This window comes from Halyomorpha halys, unplaced genomic scaffold (genome assembly GCF_000696795.3).
Source record: "Halyomorpha halys isolate HHAL.00 unplaced genomic scaffold, Hhal_1.1 Scaffold312.1, whole genome shotgun sequence".
NCBI lineage: Eukaryota > Metazoa > Arthropoda > Insecta > Hemiptera > Pentatomidae > Halyomorpha > Halyomorpha halys.
The window spans coordinates 59403-79814 of record NW_027105402.1 but is presented as its reverse complement, the minus strand read 5'-3'; the positions used below and the strand labels follow the sequence as shown (position 1 = coordinate 79814).

At 29.8% G+C, this 20412-nt stretch overlaps 2 protein-coding genes across 2 annotated transcripts in view; both read left to right on the top strand.

The window, feature by feature from the left end:
- The first annotated feature begins 342 nt into the window (after positions 1-342).
- LOC106681158 (uncharacterized) lies at positions 343-14953 on the top strand. The gene is made up of 8 exons (XM_014421332.2): positions 343-605; positions 7767-8064; positions 8851-9143; positions 11583-11690; positions 12660-12797; positions 12890-12973; positions 13053-13209; positions 14333-14953. Exons 1-8 carry the CDS (start codon positions 389-391, stop codon positions 14460-14462), a joined length of 1425 nt encoding a protein of 474 aa, XP_014276818.1. The 5' UTR covers positions 343-388; the 3' UTR covers positions 14463-14953.
- A 2059-nt stretch (positions 14954-17012) lies between these two features.
- Positions 17013-20412, top strand: part of LOC106681156 (probable peptidoglycan muropeptide transporter SLC46) — a 25114-nt gene continuing 21714 nt past the window's right edge. The window contains exon 1 of the mRNA XM_014421329.3: positions 17013-17247. Coding sequence (XP_014276815.1) covers positions 17067-17247 — 181 coding nt within the window. The 5' untranslated portion in view covers positions 17013-17066. The remainder of the gene's footprint in view (positions 17248-20412) is intronic.

Below are 20412 nucleotides of genomic sequence, written 5' to 3'. Positions count from 1 at the left end.
ACCATCTTCTCATATTTAAGAAAAAAATAAGAAGCTATTTTTTAAAATTGATTTGTATGATTTGAAAGTTCAGTTGGGAGAAAATTAGATTCTTGCGCTATCGATGTACTCATGTTGGATATTTTCCAAATTTTTAAAGTGATTATTAAAAAATACAAGATAATAATAGCAAAAAAAAGATAATATTAATTGGAAATGTGTGATTTTGAAGATTATTATCATGTTATTATGTGAAGTATACCCAATAGTTTCTGACCACTATTAAAGTTGTGTAATCGTTTCCTTTTCGGAATCTGTTTCCTCCTTGAGATAAGATAATCGTCAAATAAACTGTTACTCCTACTTGAACTTTTAACAGTCAACCAGGAGAGTCCGGAGGGTGTACACTATGGAGATAAAGAATTTATTCCGCCGAATTTCCAGCTTCATAGTGACTTTCTTCCAGTCCCTCACCGTCGAACCAGCCAGCCTCTTTTACTACATCGCCTACAGTGTCTACACCCTCGGGGCCCAGAAGCTCCTCGAGCAGAAGACATGTTTTCCCGACCAAGAGCCCGATTTGGTCACCTACTGCAAGAACGACACGCTGCGATCGGAAGCATCAGGTATATCTTAATGTTCAAAGTGGTATCTCTGATTTCAGAAATAGTTTTTATAGAAATATAAAATATCCTTATATTAAAATTTATCTCGTTAAACACAAGAGCACCCCATATTAATTGATGTTTTGAAAATGCAAATAAATTATGAATGACCTAATTGCGAAGTAAATTTAAGTAGAGAAATACATATATATATATTTAAATCTTCATAAAGGCAACTATTGAAATATATCACAATATTGAGAAATAATTAATTGTAATGATTAGGCACATTCTAAAAAATAAACAAAAAACACTTAAATCAGAGCATATGTGAAAAAAGTAATAAGCCAAACTAAAATATATTTATATATTACAAACAAAAAATTAAATTTGACAGTAACTGAAACTATCAATCTTTAAATTTACTAGTGGTGAGAAATTTTGTTGTCAGCTTAGGGATATTCTCATCTCAGCAGTGTAATTTGATTCACCTCCATAACTCTCCTTAGTCTTCCGGGTGTCAACTGTTTTGGGGTTGTGTTGTGAATTAGTGTATATTTGAATTTATCAGCCCAAGACAATTTAGTAGTGTTCGATATTGTTAGGATATGTACGTCCTTATATTATTAGTGATGTATAATGGTGCATCCACAATTCTACGCAAAGAGAGAAAAAAATTATTCTAATTTTGGAGATGCTAGTAGAATTCTACTATTCCGTATGTCCATTGGTTTCTATAAATCTGTAGGTCACAATCCAATCTTACAGGTTCACTAACTTGTCATATTTCGATAATCTGTGTCTTATAAACTACAATTAATTTTTGTTTTCGAATGATTCAAGTTTAATCTAGACTTTAAACCAAATAAAAGTCTTATTGCACTATTTGAGGTACACGCTTCGGAAACCCATTTTATTCAGGAAAAGAACTAAAAATTTCCCTCATTTTGAGAAAATTTCTGTCTTGGGAACAAGTAGGTGTATAATCACTTAAATTGAAACTTTAAATAAAAAAAACAAAGAAGTTTCTAATATTAGCATAGGAGTAGTAATGATTTATTTATTGTTGAAACTAAATTAAATGTGACCGCAGCTAGGATTATCTTCTCAAACAGAAGTAGCAGTTTCCATAATACATGCCAAAATAAATTCACAGAATGTTCATTTTTGTTATTTGAAACGAAATTATATTTGTTTGTAATACCATTACAACTTATTTTTAATTCTTATGTAAATAGAAAAACAAAAAATTATTTACCAACAATGTTCTTAAAGAGTTTTTCAAATATAATTTATGAATTTTTCCAACCCGATATGAGCTATATAGGAAAAAAAAGTCATATTACGACAACAGTGCTACAAGAAATGGCATTTTATTCTTACGATAAAATATCTGGAATCGCAGTTACGAGCACAGAATTAAGTTGTTAAACATTCAGGTCAATCAACAAACATACCACGTCGCTCTAATGGTTTCCTCACAAGTTCATTTAACAAACAAGAAATTGTCAATACATCACCTCAATCACGTAACACTCTTGGAAGACCAGGAAATTTACATCGCGGTAGGGTATCCTAATCATGATCAATGTTTTAGGGTACAAGGAAAATCGTGCAAACATAGGATTTAAGATCCAACAATTTAAAAGCTGATACATGCGTTTCGTGTTGCTCAAGGGAGACCTGGGTGTGACATCATACAGTAGTTTTAGCTTGCGGATGAACATCAGAACCTGGAAGTTACTGTTTGTTAGATGCCATTTAGTAGTTTAAGATTTGTGAATACGCGTGCCACAAGTACCGCATGATCTTCATGCTGTCACAGGTTGCGATTCAACGAAATTGCAACTAAACCATCTGCATTTAAATTGATAAATAATGAGTTTTCAGTAATTGGTCAACCGCTTACAGATGCTTAGTATCTTGAGTTGTTATTTTTAAAGTTAATTGGCAAAAAAGGAAATTCTGTGGATGTGACTCGATATAACATTTTAACGTGATCGATTGGGAACGGCATCAATGTGCCTACAGTCCCATGCACTTCCCACGCTTTAAGGCTGTATTCTTTTACGCTTAGCGACATCCAAATTTGTATTTGGAAAAATGAACGCGAACCTCTCTACCGAGAATTGGATCCAACGAAATTTGGATACAGATATGATAATGGAAATCTCTTACCAATGTGCAATTCATACCCTCCAGTACCCAAAGATCTTACTCCACCTTCACTGAAGATCTCACGCACACGCATGTGAATGAGTGAGTGAGTATATGTGTGTCGAAGAAGAATGCCAGAATATGCGTCGTGAATGCTGTTTTGTGTGACCGTTTCCTCGTTTGTTTCTGCCATTTTTTACTATTAATGTTTTTCGAAATATATTAAACTTTAAACAGTTTAGTTTTTCTGAACCTCGAGTTGGTTTTCTTGTAAATTTCCCTTCAAAATTTATTATGCGAAGTTCCCGAGAAAAACCAATGAGAACGTGTACAGTTATCAACGGTGTATCCGGCGAGAAGAAGAGGGACCTCATGCCCCCCTCTCCCCCAAACGCTACCATTATACACTAAATAAAGTAGACTTTTTTTGCTTCACTACTTCTACAATTACTCAAAATATAATTTGGTATGCCCCTCCACTTCTGACAGTTGTTGTCACGAGTAACCAGAAATGATTTGGAAATAATCTGCCTTTCAGTTATACGGCCAAAATTATGTGGAAAATCATACCAAACACAATCAGTTTGCAAAACTTGAAGTTTTTTTAAATCACGTGCCTTTTTAAATATGTATATGCAAGATTTTTAGTCAAGAGTAAATAGAATCGTTTTCACAATGGTACCTTTCATTTTGTGATCGGCAACCATGGTTTATTCGGACCATAAAAAAGAAATTTCAGACGAGGAACTGCATTGGAATATTTTGCATGCTCGCATATATCGCCGCGCTATATCTGCCTGGTCTATTTGTGGGATTGCACATTTTCCTCATACAGACGAGGATTAGCAATGTTACCAGGGTCTTAGGTTTTGTATATAGAAAATAAAACACAACTTTTACAAACAAGCATTTTTCTATTTATTGTTAGCGTATTCAGAGATAATAACACTAGAAAACTTCATAAGTGGTTACTAAAACAATCTTGTCCACTATTTGGCTTAACACAATTTTTGCTATAGTGTCGAAAAAGAATGTTCTCCAATGCACTTAATAATCATTAAATACTCGTAATTACAAAATATAATCTGAATAATAGAAAAAAGAGAACAGATTGCAGTCAAACTACAAATGTATTTATCATTGCATCGTTCTTTATCTCTTAAACAAAATAATACTTACTTAAAACCTACTTATAATTACTACATTTTACTGAAAAAAAATCAAAAATATATTTATTTTTTAAAATATTTTTGTGGAAATATTTCTTTAGATCAAAAATAAGTGTAAACGTTAGCCGGGGCAATTACAAAATTTTACAAGCTAAACATTTTTTGCTCTAGATGTAGGCTCCTTATCTCTTATTATCTGTACCAGAAATTTACTATACCTTCTTATCCTAAACTTTTCTCCTGAGCTTGTAAAAATAATTAACAAGGTTTTCAACGCAATCTTTGATAATTCCAATTCGGTGTAAAACAGCAATCTTGATAATGCTCATAAAGATCTACGTACCTCATCCGTTAAGAGGTTTCAGAAATTAATTACGTCATGTAAATCTATAGGCTCATCTTCAAAAATCAAAAGCTGAGTTGTGTAACGTTTATAATTAAAAGATAAAAATCTTCCTCTTCAAAGACCACGTTTGAAATAACAATGTAATTCTTTTCCCATAAAAATTTCTCGCTAAAAAGAAAACCATTCATTCATTTCAAGCATTGTAATCATATTGTTATCAAGTGCGTACCGTATCGGAACTTCGAATGGGTGCTAGAAACATTTGAACATTTTTAATGTTCTGATATCAGCTATCTACTTTTTTAGGAAAAAGATTTGTGCGAAATATTTATTTTTCGGATCTAAAACAAAGATATATAATTCGGCTTTTTAATGTTCACTAATTTGAGGAAGACTATAAACACTATTTTCTAGTTAGTAAGAATCATTATCATCATCAATGTTTGCAAAAGAATTTAATTACAAACCTTCGGTTGAAACATGCAGGCATAGTCTTCACATTGAAAATAAAATAAAATTTATTTATTAATAATCATTGTACTCCTCAAGTAGTTGGTTCCTTATGAATACATTTCCAAACCCAGTTAAAATTTTATACGTTTAAAAAAGACAAAGAGGTCATTCACCAATTGTCGGTCTGTTTCAATTACAATGCTCCTTAAGAATGATCAACCATCTGAATAGGAATTATTTTATTATTCTGTTACTATGGTCTTTGAGGTCCACATTTTCTTTTCACTTTGAGGTAGTAATAATTAATTGATTTCTCGTTTTAAATATATTATGCTTGGGTTGTCACCCCCTAATCTTGTCACAAAGCTAGGTCTGGGACCCTACAAGTGGATGCTACCAGTTTCTTACCAAAAGGTGAGCAGGACACACTTGTAGGAAGTAGAAAGCATGTGATCCCCCTTTTGCCTCTTAGTTGGCTCCAGGATATAAAAGAGAATGAAAATTGGCTGAGCATTTTTATTGGTCGCCATTTCCTGGTACTTAAAAAAATCAATGGAGATGAGATCTATGTTATGCATATTATATAGTTTTGTGGAATTTCAGAATCTCTTTACACTAATACTTATCTTTGTTTATTTGTGTCTTAATTAAAATTCTTCAGGGGCTATGGAGTGGACACTATTTAATTGTAATCTGATATTTACTATTAAGACAGCCATAGTTTTACCAAGTGAAGTTCTCAATTGGTGGTTCAAGATACTGATGTATTTTAAATTGATAAAGAAGGCGTCATTGAACTTCCATGCTCTCAATCTCAATTTTATGTAAAAAAGAAAATAATCACACTTTCATTATAACCGTAATTGAAATGAAAGAGCTATTAAAATAATGAGTCTTTACTTGTCAGTTTAGTATTTTCCTTTTTATTTATTTATTTTTTTCTTGAAGTCATGAGAGTATTTCCCCAATGAAGTCAGTTCACTTATATCAAATGAAATAGTACTAAGAGGATTTATCAGTTCTTTTAAATACTGAATAAACACATGTTTGTTTACATAACATGTTAGAAATAATATTCAATTGTAATATTTGATACTGCATTATGTTTGATTTTTTTGTCTTAGTAGATGTAATAATATTGAACGAGTGGGCACTATATAAATATTCTGTGATTTTTTATTTCCAAATTTTTGTTTATTTAAAACTGTACAAAATAACTGATCTTTAGCAGTATTCCTCCATCCTCAGGGTTCTCCTCAATTTGGAGAACAATACAACATTAAAAACTAGTTGGACTATATTATTTAAATATTAATTAAATGTTTTAATATAAATTACCTTCTATAACAAAAATATCATAACACTACTTTATACGCGCTCCCTATGTCTTATACGCATGAATTTACTTTGTCAGTTCTAAAAAACCAAGATATGTAAAATATTCGGAAACCACTTAGTCTTTATATTTATACTGAAAGGAATTGAACTTCGTCCTAATCCTTACTAAGTTTTCATTTTCCTGAAAAAGTGAGAATGTTCCAAGTATTTTAAACAGACAAAATTTTTCAAATTTTATATTAAGTGATTATGCTCAAAATAGTTTATGCTCAAAAAGTTCACAATGGCTACCAAAAAGTTAATATTTTCTTTTGAAACTAATGCAGAATTGAAGTGCTCTACTTCATTTTACCACTCCCTAGTCCTATATTTTGTTCCCTAGAATAATATTTTTCCCAAAAATTGATTTCACAAAAACTATGATACTAAGTGTGTCCTGCTTCTGAATGTATTAAGGAGCACCATCTGAAGCCAACAAAATAAAATAAAAATAATGGAAAGGCTAGATTTTAGTTTTTTAAAAATATATATTGACTAAATTAGGAGAATGACCCATACTAACACTGTAATAGATTAACAAAAACGATCAAGATTATTTTTTTTGTGTCCAATTTTTATATACTCAAGCCATACATTGGATTTATTCATTCTATTATTTATTATTATTATTATTTCCTTATCTCCAATATTTTGTCAAGCATTAATGATCTTTAAAAAAATATATACCACAGTCCATATGCACGTAATGTTTCATTTTTACAATTTCTTGAGCTTGGTGTTCTTCTTATGCTTAATATTCTACGCCCTTTCCTTATTCTATCCTCATAGGTATAAATAATATAATCTGTTACTAAAATGTTTACATGTTACTGAGTTTTCAATTTGCTGTAGCATAGTTATGTTTCAAGGCTGAGTTATCATTCCATTTCCGTGATTCATAATTTCAACAAATTAAAAAAATCACCAAGCTAAAATGTAACAAAACTCTTTTTTTTCTTCTTTTTTTTTTGCATTATGATATTGAAAATTAAACTGAGTAAAATTTTTTTAAGCCACTATTTGTTTGTATTGTGCCTATTTATATTCACTAACTGTTTCATTTATTTAATTGTTAGGCATAGTTGTGTTACTATTGTTACTTTTTGTGTTTATATAATAAATTATAAGAGTTTTAGATTAAAAACTCTGAAACCTCAATACCACCTTTTGAAATTACCAATAGACCTTATACCTTCTTAAACCTGGTCATGAACTTGTACTGATGCTGAGCAGTTATCTTGAATCATCTAGAATTACTGGTTTCTGACAAAGTGCCTCAAGTTAATGTTTCCTTTTCTGAGGGGTGCCTAACCAAAGGCATGCTTACCACATTTTGCAGATCATTGTGAACTACGACATTGCGGGTTATTGTGAACTATGATATTGGAGGTTTAGGAATGGCCTTTAGCTGGTCAGTGTTGTTAAATGAATGCTGAAGAAATAAACTTGATGAGGTTCCATTTGGATGTACTCTCAGTGAAAATAAGAATTTTGCTGTTGCACTTCAAGCAATAAGGAACCTAGGCACAACAAAAAATAAAAATAAATAGATAATCGTCCTAATATAGTTAAAATTTTACTTAAAATTTACAACTCTTATCTATATAGGTTGCTCAAATAAATTAATAAACAAATTACTTTAAATCTAACGTAATTTTTTACTAAATTTATTTTTTTTAGATGTGATCACTCTGAGAAGTGTGTTGCGAGAAGCTATACCACCATTCGTGATGGTGGTGGCAGGCGCCTGGCGAGACTGGACAGGGCTGGCGTTTCCACTTCTTGCACTTAGTATATCTGGAATGACAATTGCAGCTGGTATATCACTCATTTCAGCATATATTTGGCATATGACACCGATGCTGACAGCTGTTCTTGAATCCTTATTTGCTGGCCTTGGTGGTGGATGGCAACTGCTCCATCTGAGTACATACTGCTACTTAAGCAACCGTACTTCTGTAAAAGAAAGAACTTCCAGGTAAATGACTTGATTTTAACTAACCAGAAATTATCCTTATGATTTTGAGAATGCTACCATTATTAATCAATGCATTTATATATTAGATAGGTTATTTTTTAAGGGTTCCAGAACAACAAGGCTCTTAAGTAATACTTCATTACAAACCAGTGTATGGTTTTCAAATTTAGGACTATACCATTATTGTTAAATAATCTCATTCAAAACCTAGCCTAACAAAACAGTATGACAGGTGTTATACTCCATTTAGTCAGTATTATAAATACCCAATGGAGATTAATGGTCTTAATACATCTCAAGGTCCCCAATAAACTTAACTTACTGTAAGGTATTATCTGAATCCCATGATATGTACATATTCAAGAATTATCCAGTCGAAGGTTACCTCTTACAGCACAACTATCTTTTCACCCTTTTTAATACTAAAATTTAATCATGGTATATTGAATAAGCAGGTATAAATATATTTTTATTTTTCTACAATAATTTAGACATTTCAATTAAAATAAAAATATGCCCCATTGACATCCATATATTTTTTCAATCCCACAAAAAAAAGATTTTTTAAAATCTGTTGGAATTCATTTGTGGGTATAATTGTTTTCAACCTTCCTAATCTAAAACTGTAATTCTTTATAGAATATTACCATATGCACCAGAAATTCAATTCTTGTAATAAACCAAGCTTGGATCAATGAATTAATAACTACTCTTGCCAATCCAAAAACTGAGATACCATTTCATACAATCAGTTGTATTAATAATTAATTTTATCTTAATTTTAAGGTTTACATGGCTTATGGTCTCAATGACAACTGGAACTCTCATTGGAAATTATGTATCAGGAACTTTGCTGACAAAGCTGAGATACAGATGGTTCTTTATAATGATTATTGTGCTTAAATTGACAGCTATAACACTCGGATATATCTTCATGAAAGAAAAAAGGAGACCTCCACCTGTTGGAAAAAGTTTTTTAAATCTCAGAAAGTTCTTAGTACCATTTAACGCAAAAACATTTTGCACAGTAAATTGGATGATGATTTTAAACAGCTGGTTGCTGTACTGCGCATCTGTAGGTAAATAACTTGAATAAATTCAATTTATGTGATATTACAGTTATTTAAAAATAAATTTCACCAGAAGATTAAAACAATTACTTGATTCAAAATTTAATAAGACAATTTAAAAAAATAAATAAATCAATTAATATTTTAATATTTCTATCATTCTTTCTATCATGCTAGGGAATTTAATTTTTCCGAAATTATTTAAGAGGATACTTTTAATTGTCAACAAATTCGAACTTATCAAATATAAATAAATTAGTTTAAAAATCCAAGAAAAAATGTTTCAGGACATCATAATGTGATGTGAAATTTAGTCGATTATAAAAACATTTGGTGTGGTGCTCACATCACAGAACTTTTACTTACTACCCTGTCCTATAATAACTCCCTAGATTTTGTCTAGACTGGTGTTATTGTGATTTTTGATAACAAATAAAATAAAATTTTAAAAAATACAAATACCAGAGAATGCAAAAATTATGAACAACAAATTTTTATTTTTCTGTTCTAAAAATATATATTAAGTAGTAGTATCGGTTTTTCTTGTTACAATCGGGTATATCTATTTTTCATTTTTTATCCTTTAGTTATTCATAAAATTCTTAAATATTTATCTATTGTTTATTATTGCTACAATGAGAATTTTTTTTTCAAATAACCAAAATTAATGGAACTTTAAAGGAAGATTTTTCAAAAATTCATTATTTAATCCCTGTCAACCTATTTCAATTGGGATAAGTCCTAACTGGTATTAGAGATCATTAAATTCTACATTGACATGGTGAATTTAATTAAAATCGGTAGGGTTGTTTTAATAAAAATACTTTTAAAAAAAAAAGTAATAATTCGATAATGTGGCACTTTCAGTCAGTTGAACACATTGGTATTTCATCCCAGGCATATTCTCATAAATACGTAATTTTGGAATTGTATGATTTTTCATGTTTGAGCAAGGTTGTTCACAGACTATTTTGTGATATTAGGATTTTTGGACTCATTTTTTCGTGATCGCAATACTTTCACTTATTCCCTATATAGTTAAGTGAATGTAAAATATAGACCAAAAGAACCTTCATGAAGTTTTTTATAAATTTTTAATATTAAAGATAGTTGAAACGGATTAGGATAAAAATGTTAAATATTATAATTTTCATTTATACCTTAAAATTTAAATACTAAATGTTATTTACCATTTTAAAATCATTCTTGAAGTAATAAATGAAAAAATATATAATTTAATAAAATAAAAACTAATATTCATTAAATCTGCTATAAAATTTGATTTGTTAGGATATATATGAAATAAAAGTAAAGTTGTAGCACGTGCAATTTTGTTAGCTTAAAACAAAAAAGAAAAATTCATCAGCGAATGGGAATAGAATTCACATGTTAAGCTTAGTAACATCAGATAATTAAGTAAATTGAATATCGCTTATAACAAGCTCGGATATAACAGCATTGTTTATAGTGACAAATATTTCTAAACCATTGATTTTCTGAGCCTCACCAATTTATTTTTATTAAAACATATAATAAGCACGGTCATAAAGACTGATTGTCAAAATAAGTAATAATCACCCAAATAAAGTAATTTATTAGTTTTTGGTAGCAATAATTGATTTTTGAAAATTCCTTTTTCTTTTTTTAAAATTGACTTCTTCACATTTACAGAATATGTATAGGGAATGGTTTCAACATGGATTGGTTATAATGACTGAATATGCCTGGTCCCTCTAAGGTCATTATAAACGATATCCAGTGTATATATTTTCAATCTTTTTATTTTTAGATTTTATGTAACATGCCAGAAATTAATTTGATTGCTAGAAAAAATATTTTATTTTAAATTTAGTATACTTAAATGTAAATGACCGAATTTTTGGTTATAAAAATGAAATTATAAACTTACATTTTATTTTTTTCTGGGCTTTGGGTTTAACATGCTCCAAAAGCTCAAAAATATTCTTATTTGATGATAATAAAACATAAATAGCACAGATTGCCTAAAAAGGTATTTATCACAAAGAAAGAAAAAAAAAACAAACATATACATAGGGTTCATATGTAAGGGAATCCATGACCTTCCACTACCAAAATTTATTTTCACAAATAAAATCATTACTAAGCAAATTATTAACAAATCTGTTTGTTCATAATTGTTATCTCAATATGAACCTAAGCTCCAATTAGATAGAAAGAACAGTGAACAAAATTATTCAAGGATGAGCTTTAGTAAGTTTTTAAAATTTGTGAGAGAAATATTCACAGGCACACCTGTCTATGGATTAATGAAAGCCTGATATTAAATATCACCTCTGTGAAAAGTATTTTTTGCCAGAAAAAAATGTACTGCACACAAAAATGACAGTAAATGTCTTATTATTGTTCTATGTTCAAGATCTTGACATATTTCTGTTATTTTTATCTTGAATTTTATTTTTATTTCAGCTGAGGGAAGTGTACGATTACTGTTTGTGGAAAAACAGTTTCCGAATGATATGAATGTGACAAACTTTGGATATTACATGGCATACTGTATTGCAGTGCATTTTCTAGGTATGAAAAACATGAATAATAAAAATTAATAGTTAATTATATGATTTCTTCTGTTTTAAATAATATCAAATAAGAAAAATTATCTTTCTATGAGGGTTATTCTCAATTTTCTGAATATTTGCCTCGTTTTGATAATTAAATTCCATATTACTTTAAGGTTAATTTTCCAAAGCTTTCTTGCCAAAAAAGGTGTTTGTGTGGTTATATACCTATATGGTAAGTAGGCTAGTGAGCATACATTATTCCTCATAACTTTGGATTTAGTTGCAAATTAACTTCAAAGTTATGAACCTGCAGGTAAGTTTATTCCTCCGAAAAGCCATTAACTGTCAGTCAACCTCCTTGAGACATCTTATTTTTACTTCAGAATACTTCCTCCAAAGGTATTTTAAGAGTTATTTTCTCTAAAATGGCTTGGGATGCTGTTTCCTACAAATGTTAACTATAACTCTAGCTCAGAATATTGCGTTAATATTTTGTTCATTAATTTTTTGAAAGGCAGTTATTTCTAACTAAGAAATTTCAGATTAATTTTGGTCATTAAGGCAAGGGTTTAAGGACAAGTGAACTAGTCTAAGATCCTTTTGATTCTCTGAATTTTACTGTAATTTGTTTTTTAAAAACTTATTCATTGGCTATTTACAGTTATGTTATGATCAATATGTTACCATATTCAATCATAACATACCATAGTCAATACCATGTAATTCATCACACATTTAGAGTTAATAATAATTATTTTAAAATGTATTCTCTTAAGTTAGAATGAATCAAACTTATTTTAAAAATGTGGTAGACTGGTGGTTCATGTTAAGAAATACCATTGTTTATTATTTCATGTAACATGTTAAATTTAATCATTCTATAAAGGTCTATTCTTTAATCTTTATTTGTAATTTAATTCTAAAATAAATGTACAAATAGTGGATTGTTAATTTCTTTGACTAACATGCGATAATTCATTTTCAGCATTGGTTTTGTACCCACCTCTATTGATAAGATGGCTAAAATGGAGTGATTTTACGATTACTATTTTAAGTTTGATACTTTATACAATTTCATACACTGGTATTGGCTTATCACAGAATGTTATTGAGCTGTATATATGTGAGTGATGATTCAATGTTAATTTTTGACTTTATATGATTTTACAATGCATTAAAAAATTTCAATTTTACTAGCAGTTTGTTGATTTTCAGTTTCTACTTTAAATCCAATGAAGAATGGGCTTTTAGTTCTTCATAGATCTATTCTTACTAAATGTGTTTGTGATAAAGACTTAGGTATGTATTGATTAAATACAATAAAGATGTCTTGAAAATTTTGGTTATAGATTAAATCATCAATTTATTTTAATTTTAGGAATATACAGCAGTTTTATTGGAGTTGGGGAAGGATTTATCCCTCTGGGATTCCTTTTCTTGTACAATCACATATTTAAAAGTACAATCAGCACCTGGCCCGGAGCTTATCACTTGATATCTACTGCAATAGGTCTCGTAATGCTAGCTAACATTTGGTAAGTAGTGACTTTATTTATTTACCCTTGGCATTTCAAGACTTAAGAATAAATATATTTGCTAAATTAGTTAACTGAGAATTTTTAAGAATCCATTCATGATTTATTATAATTGTTGTACAATTTTGTAATATTTTACTAATAAACATTACATACAAGTACATTAGGCAGCAGGGGAGCTCAGAAAGTTATGCTCAATGGTACTAACTCTCAGGACCCGAATTTGTATCCGGCTGTGTTAGATAATTATTTATTCTGTTAATGAAGCCAAGAGTCAACCCTGCGGGTTCGGGAGCTTTCCTTGAGCCCACCCTCTACAAAGTAATTGGGGAAAAATTTATTGGAGTAATTAATTGGGGAGAAATCTGGTGGTTGAGCATGATCAGAACAAATCACCTCCAGGTATAGCCCTTGTACAAACTACAGTATTTCTTTACAAAGTACTGAACCCCTAGCGCTTCATTTGTTCTAGCATTACCAATTTAATTTTAATTTTTTAAATATAAAATACATAAACATCTTGTTATATTTTTATAACATATTGTTATAAAAATATAACAAGATGTTTAAATATAAAATACATAACATGTACATTCAGTTTATACATTATTTAGATTTATTATTTCACATTTTCTAAAATATTTTGAAAAAAAGGCAAATTAATTACATTTTTTTATTATTTTGTTCCTTTATTTGCCTGTTAGTCATGCTTGTAATTTTTTTTTGTTTTAATTTCACTGAATAGGAATTCAATGAAATAATTAATTAAAAAGGGCTTTTTTTGGTTTATAATATTTCTGTTTAAAAATATTTTTTATTTTTTTAATTCAAACATATTTGCAAAAACTATGCTAACATATATTAAAAAAGAAGAAGAAAAAAGTATTCACCTATCTATGAAAATAACACTTAATTTTACAAAAGTTTTAAGTTGAATACATATATATTTTAAATAAAAAATAAATTAAATAAATAAATTATTCATTGTATCGCAAAAATAGTTTCTGTAGCTATTTTATCCCTTTACAGTAGCTGACAGAATCTCAATTTCCACTATAAACACTGTGATTATTGTAATATAATAAAAAATGATGTGATTTGAAATTCTATATTATTTTTTTAGTGTTGCTACGTTTCTGTATAAGCGGCAGTGTTGCAAAGATGGACAATGTAATGAGGGCTGCAAGTGTGCCATGGCACGTCTTAATGATCAAACTCTTACTGAAGACCAAAAGATTATATCAGAAAATTAGAAACACTTCAGAATATTCTTGAATAATTGTTTTCTATTTAGATACTTGTTCCTGTAAATATTATTTATTATTGATGATTTTGATTCATTAACAACTTTAATGTTTAATATTTATTATTATAGCCAATCAAAATAATTAAGAAATAACGCAGAAGTATATAGGCAAAGTAGAAAATAAGTAAACTTACTTATTATTACTAGTTATTTAAAAATTAGGTTTTGATCAATCAAAAGGAATTTTTCCTGAGTATTAGATACAAAAATCTCCATGTAAATAATTTTTATACTTTGTATATTATTCAAGTTTATGTAAATAGGTAGATAGTAACAAAAGGAGAATTCATTGAAATTGTTTATGAATTACTTGTCCATATTTGTAAATATGTTCACCAATCTTTTTATACTCAATCTTGAAAATTTATAATGTATTTTATATTTATTGTAAATATTGAATTTTTGAAAAACTTTCATAAATAAAAAAATTGAAATATATTTTTATTTCATTTAGTCATGTTAATGAAGTAACATCCATTAATTTATTTTAGCATCATCGTTTCCCTTTGAAAAAATACCGTATTACTATTTACTGGAAAATATATTAGTACTGATGTTTACTTTTAAGTTATCTTCACCAGAAGCAGATTAGTAACAAAGGAATTGTTATGAATTTTTGTAAATTACTTCAAAGGTAATATCAGTGTGTAGTTTTGTTGCATATTCTTTGTTCTTCTTTCATCATTTCATACCTGACATTAAACTTGCTTTGATTGCACCCTGTTTTAGGGATAATATTTCAGTTATTTTGGTTCTCTTCTGGTAATATGTTATTGTTCATTGGAGTTCTTCATCCCTAGGGTCTTATTTGGATCTCTTCTACATGATTTATCTTTATTTCAGATCTTACAATGAAATGAAATGAAAAATAGTTTATTATTCTGGGACCGGTCCCTTTAGAACAATTACAAAGGTAATTTTAATTTTATTTTTTGCCAGACCCCTATTTACCATTTTTGCAGTGTGTGAGTACACTTGCAGATCCTGGACCTTACATACTGTAAGCAAAAACTTTACTTTTAGGTTTATCCTAATTGTGATGTTTCTAATTATGTCCCATCTTGATTTTCCATCTATTTTCCGAAGGAATCTCATCTTGAAATTCTGCAGTAGGCTTTTGTGCTTTGTCATATTGGTCCTAGATTTACAAAAATATGTTATTATTATGAAAGTGTTTTTGTATATTGCCACCTTTGTTCTCGTTGACAATCCCTCTTATTGATGAAGTCCCTTTTGACAGCATTGAATACTTTTCTAGCAATTAGTATTCTTTTCCAGACCTCAGTATCAATAAGTCCATTGTCTGTTAGGTGCTCTTTCGTATTTGAATTAATTGATTTGAAGGAGCTCACAGATAATTGGATGCTGGCCACATTATTTTCTTGTACAAAGTGTTGGTCAAAAAACGATAACTCCTTATCCAGTACTAAGCCCTGGACTTCAAAAGTTGTGGTACAATATTTTTTTAATCAGTTAATTCAATTATATTTATAATAATGGAATGACAAATTCAAAAAGTAAAACTTGCAACACTGCAAATTATTAGATGATGATCAATCATTTAAAGTAATTCTTTATTATCTTATATCCTTTATTAGCCTATTATTATTTTATAGTTGGTTACAAAGGTTCGTAATTGAAAATAATTATACAAAACTTGAAATCATGGCCTGTTTTCAATAAGTTTCACCCTAATGTTTTTTTTTTATAGAGAATAAGAACAAAATAATTAATTTAACTACCTTTCAAATAGAAACTACTAGGTATATTTATTATTAGTATGTTTTTTGAACTTTTCAAGATATTTTTTACTGCTTTTTGGCCCTCTCATCCAAGTGATAATATTTTATTTTGTTTTTAAGGAAATGGGCCAGTGATGCCAAAACATTTAATATTTTCCCCATTTCTTAATAAATAACCTAGATATTAGCTTGTAAAATTTTTAATTGGTAGCTATATTAATATGGGAGGATAGTGAGGAATTTCAAGGATCATCCTTGGGTGACCTGGGACTTTGAAGACAAATCTAAAAAAAAAATTATCAGATAGTCTTGGAGGATTGGCCTGGAAGAATGATGGCATATAGGCTGATTTATTTTTGGGAATTTACACTAGTTAAAACGTAAAACGTCAAATTTTGAGTGGGGTTATTATTTTTTTTCTTATTCCCCTACACATATTTATTAATAATAAACGAATAAAAATGCCACTTATAATTTGTACATACATAATTAAATAAATTAGATGGTTCTCACGACTTTTTGAAACACTAGTGTAATCATGTTCGTTATTATTTTATATCTCATTTCTAAAGTACACCTATTCAAAATACGAGATAATACTGGATACAGATTATTTTACTAATTTACATCTGTAGTCAACCCTTGTTGAAATTTGAAGTACTCTTAGTAATTTTTGACCGTATTAAGGGTTGCGTAATGTTTTATATTTTCGAAATAATTTTCCACTTTCAGATTAGATTATTGTCAAATATACTTTAATCCTTCCTACTTGAACTGCAGCAGTCACTGAGGTGAGTCCGGCGAGCGACATGGGGATAAAGATTTTCCAATCGCTCACAGCTGAACCCGTCGGTTACCTCTATTATTTCGCTTATGGCGTATACACCCTCGGGGCTCAGAAACTTCTAGAACAAAAAACATGCTTCCCCGACGCGGAACCTTTGCTGGACACATACTGCGCTAACGACACGCTCCGATCAGAAGCATCAGGTAAAATAATTTTCTCATAATTAAATTTTCGGATTCCAGAGTCCAAAGAAATATTCCTGAAAACTTGTGGAAAGTAATATCTTACTCATTTAATTAAATCTTTTCACAGAGTTTTGATTTACATAAGATTCGTATGGCCAGTGGTATGGAGGTACTAACTCAATTATATTTACACATTCATGTTCACTTCGCAACATTTTTAATGAACATGTAAAACCCGTTTCCTTTACAAAAGAAAAAAGCACTGATTTAGCTAATATTTTTTATTCGGATTAGTAATAGACTAATAGAAATTAAATGTGATACCTACATTTGCAAGTTTATTAGTTATTTATAAAATAAAATTGAACGTGTTTCGGATTGTAACCAATGTTTATATGGGTGTTTTTGCAACAAAACTAAAGACATAAAACTATGAAAGTGATTTCTAGAAGTTGATTTTTAAAAATATGAAACATTTTTTATTATTTATTAAATAAAGATAATATATATTGTTTGAGAATTTAATGATGGTCATGACCTGTGATGATTGAAGTACACAATTGATTCTTGGGTCCATAACCGTGTCTTGAAGGAGGAAGTCTAATAGTGGCCAGGCTTTCAGGGCGAGTGACGCTGGTAGGCGGAGTCTATTCCTTTTGTAGGCGTAGCATCCGGTATTCCACATTTCACAGTTAAGAGAGTTGCTGCCGCACCCGGTATCCATAAATGGCTAGGCGCGGGGGGCGGGAGAGAGAGAGGGGGAGTTACTTAACTTTACTTACTCAAACTTTATAGCTTAATGTTTTCCTAAAAATCAATTATTTTTCAATTAAGTGTTCCTAGAAAACATATATTGAAAAATTGACCAAGTTAATTCAATTTTATATTCACCCCTCACTTTTTAGGACAATAAATATAATATATTTCGGAATCCTTAAAGTATACACTGAAATGGGTCAGAAGAGAATAGAGAAAGAAGCACGATTTTTTCGAGAACGACTTAGTGAATTTTCCTTATATGTAAACACAATTATTAGAAATAACATTAACAACAACTTCTATTCTCTTAATATTTGCGTTTAAATGAACAATTTTACAAATAATTACATTAATGTGCGAAATCCCTGTTAACTTCAACCGTGTGTTTTTTCTTTAAATAATTGCAGTTATATAGTAGGTTGGGGACATTTTCTGACTCGCAGTTTTTTTTTTTTCGAGTGGGAACTCTACCTTGCCGTCCTTTGGGGAAAAAAAATCCAAAGTGAGTCCCTTTGGCCCTTCCTCTTTGATACGATACTGATTCACAATGTTCAGAACTTCTTCAAACTCATCTTCGTCGGCGTTTGCACATTCACACAGATCCTCATATTCGTTTTCTTATGTTTCAATTCCATTGTTTGGTGTTTTATTTTTGTCTATTTTCCTCTTGAGGTTTGAAGGCTAAACATTAAATGATTCTTCTGGTACCAGTTTCTTAAGTTTATTAATGACGTCTTTCTACCAGATTTGTTAATCTTGGTATCCCAGGCTGTCTCATGATTACGGATATATGGTTAGTAACTATGAAACTATCGTCAAAGTAATTTTTTCGAACCTAAATTAGAAGGGAAGTCAAACGAGCCTTACTGCTACATAATATATCACTAAATAATAAAATGAACCAAATTGAAAATTGTGTTTATTTTGATGAATTAATTAAAACTTTCATTAGGACAGCTCCTATAGATCAGTAAACACTCGAAAGGTGTGTTATTCGAGATTGTGTGATTCATACACTCTTCTGTGAATGGTTCAACTGGACCTGGTTATGTTTGAAACTATACGTTTGTAGATCTGCCCTTTAGTGGTAAAGAAGTCACACATTTGTAGGAATTTTAAAGGGATCTCTAGCTAGTTTTGAAATGAAAAAGCTTTACTATTGCATAAATGAAGACTCCATCTTGTAAACAACATTTAAATCTCATTTTGTGAAAAATATATCTATCCGTGTTTGAGCTATTCAATAATGAAAGGATTAGGATGAATGAGGTTCAATATTTAACTGGGATTAAGGTCTAAAAAATAAGAATAAACATTTTCGTAAGCTTCTGATTGCATTAAATGTTTTCTGCAGTGCTTTTTATGTAGTTAAGGGAAAGAACGCATAGTATTGGTGCATTTCTTTGAAAGACTATATTTTATCATGAAACATTTTTAATCAAAATAATCTTCATGGGCTTAACAAGCAAAGTCTCCGTTGGTAATGCTTTACGCTGCCCACTCAACAATTTTTACTGTTTCAATTTCAGGCGCTTTTTAAATATTCCTCGATTAAAATATCTTAAGTCTCCTATTTTCGTTATAAGCAAATATTTCAAAAATGATATAGGACTGTTTCTTCTTGGCGGTCTTAGTGAGGAATGGTTACTTTCCGGTAATAAAGGATGGTTTTTTTTTGTGTTATGACCTCCCCTTGTGAGATTGCTACATGTCTGCATCGACCAACCTATTCGCTATAATAGTCTGTTTCGTACTTCAGATAAGTTAGGCTATCCGGAGGGCGAAAGAAGTAGGTTTCATAGCGTTTTTCAATTTCAGGAACTTTTTAAATATTGCTGAATTAAACTATGTTAAACGACCAACCTACTCGCTATTTGACTTTATTCTTTAGATTTATTTTCATTACCAGGTGCTGGGGTTAAAAAGTACCACTCTGCTCCTAATTGAATATCTTCCTCATTAAAGAGGTTTATGAAGTTTTTTTGGTTTTTGTGTTGGGCAGCAGATCCTTCTAAAAAAGAATCATTTGGGGAATTCTTTTAAATTTGGCTTTATGAAAACCTATCAGGTATTGTGACCTGTTGTGAGTAACAAACTAAATTTTTTGATTCAAAGAACTTTTGATTCATTGGTATAATTATCATTTTCCGATGATGTTGGTTATCCATGGAACTCACCAATACACTGGGTTCCTTCCCACTTTTTAATGCAATCAGAAGTTTATAGAAATAAAATAATTTTCTCTAATAGCTCCTGGGTTATGTTTATTTTCCTGAAGCTTTAATTTTTTTTTCCTGACCTTTATTGAAAATATATAGATATGTACATGTATATATATATATATATATATATATACGCCGCTATTTATGACAAAAAATATAAATTGGCACTTTAGCAACTATTTTAGCCACAATATTTTTTCAT

Bases quoted from the DNA above. Each gene is read 5' to 3' on its own strand.
- LOC106681158 (XM_014421332.2), top strand. From the start codon at position 389: ATGGAGATAAAGAATTTATTCCGCCGAATTTCCAGCTTCATAGTGACT. The intron at 606-7,766 runs GTATATCTTAAT...TATTTTTTTTAG, and splicing joins GCTGCGATCGGAAGCATCAG to ATGTGATCACTCTGAGAAGT. The intron at 12,798-12,889 runs GTGAGTGATGAT...GTTGATTTTCAG, and splicing joins TGTTATTGAGCTGTATATAT to TTTCTACTTTAAATCCAATG.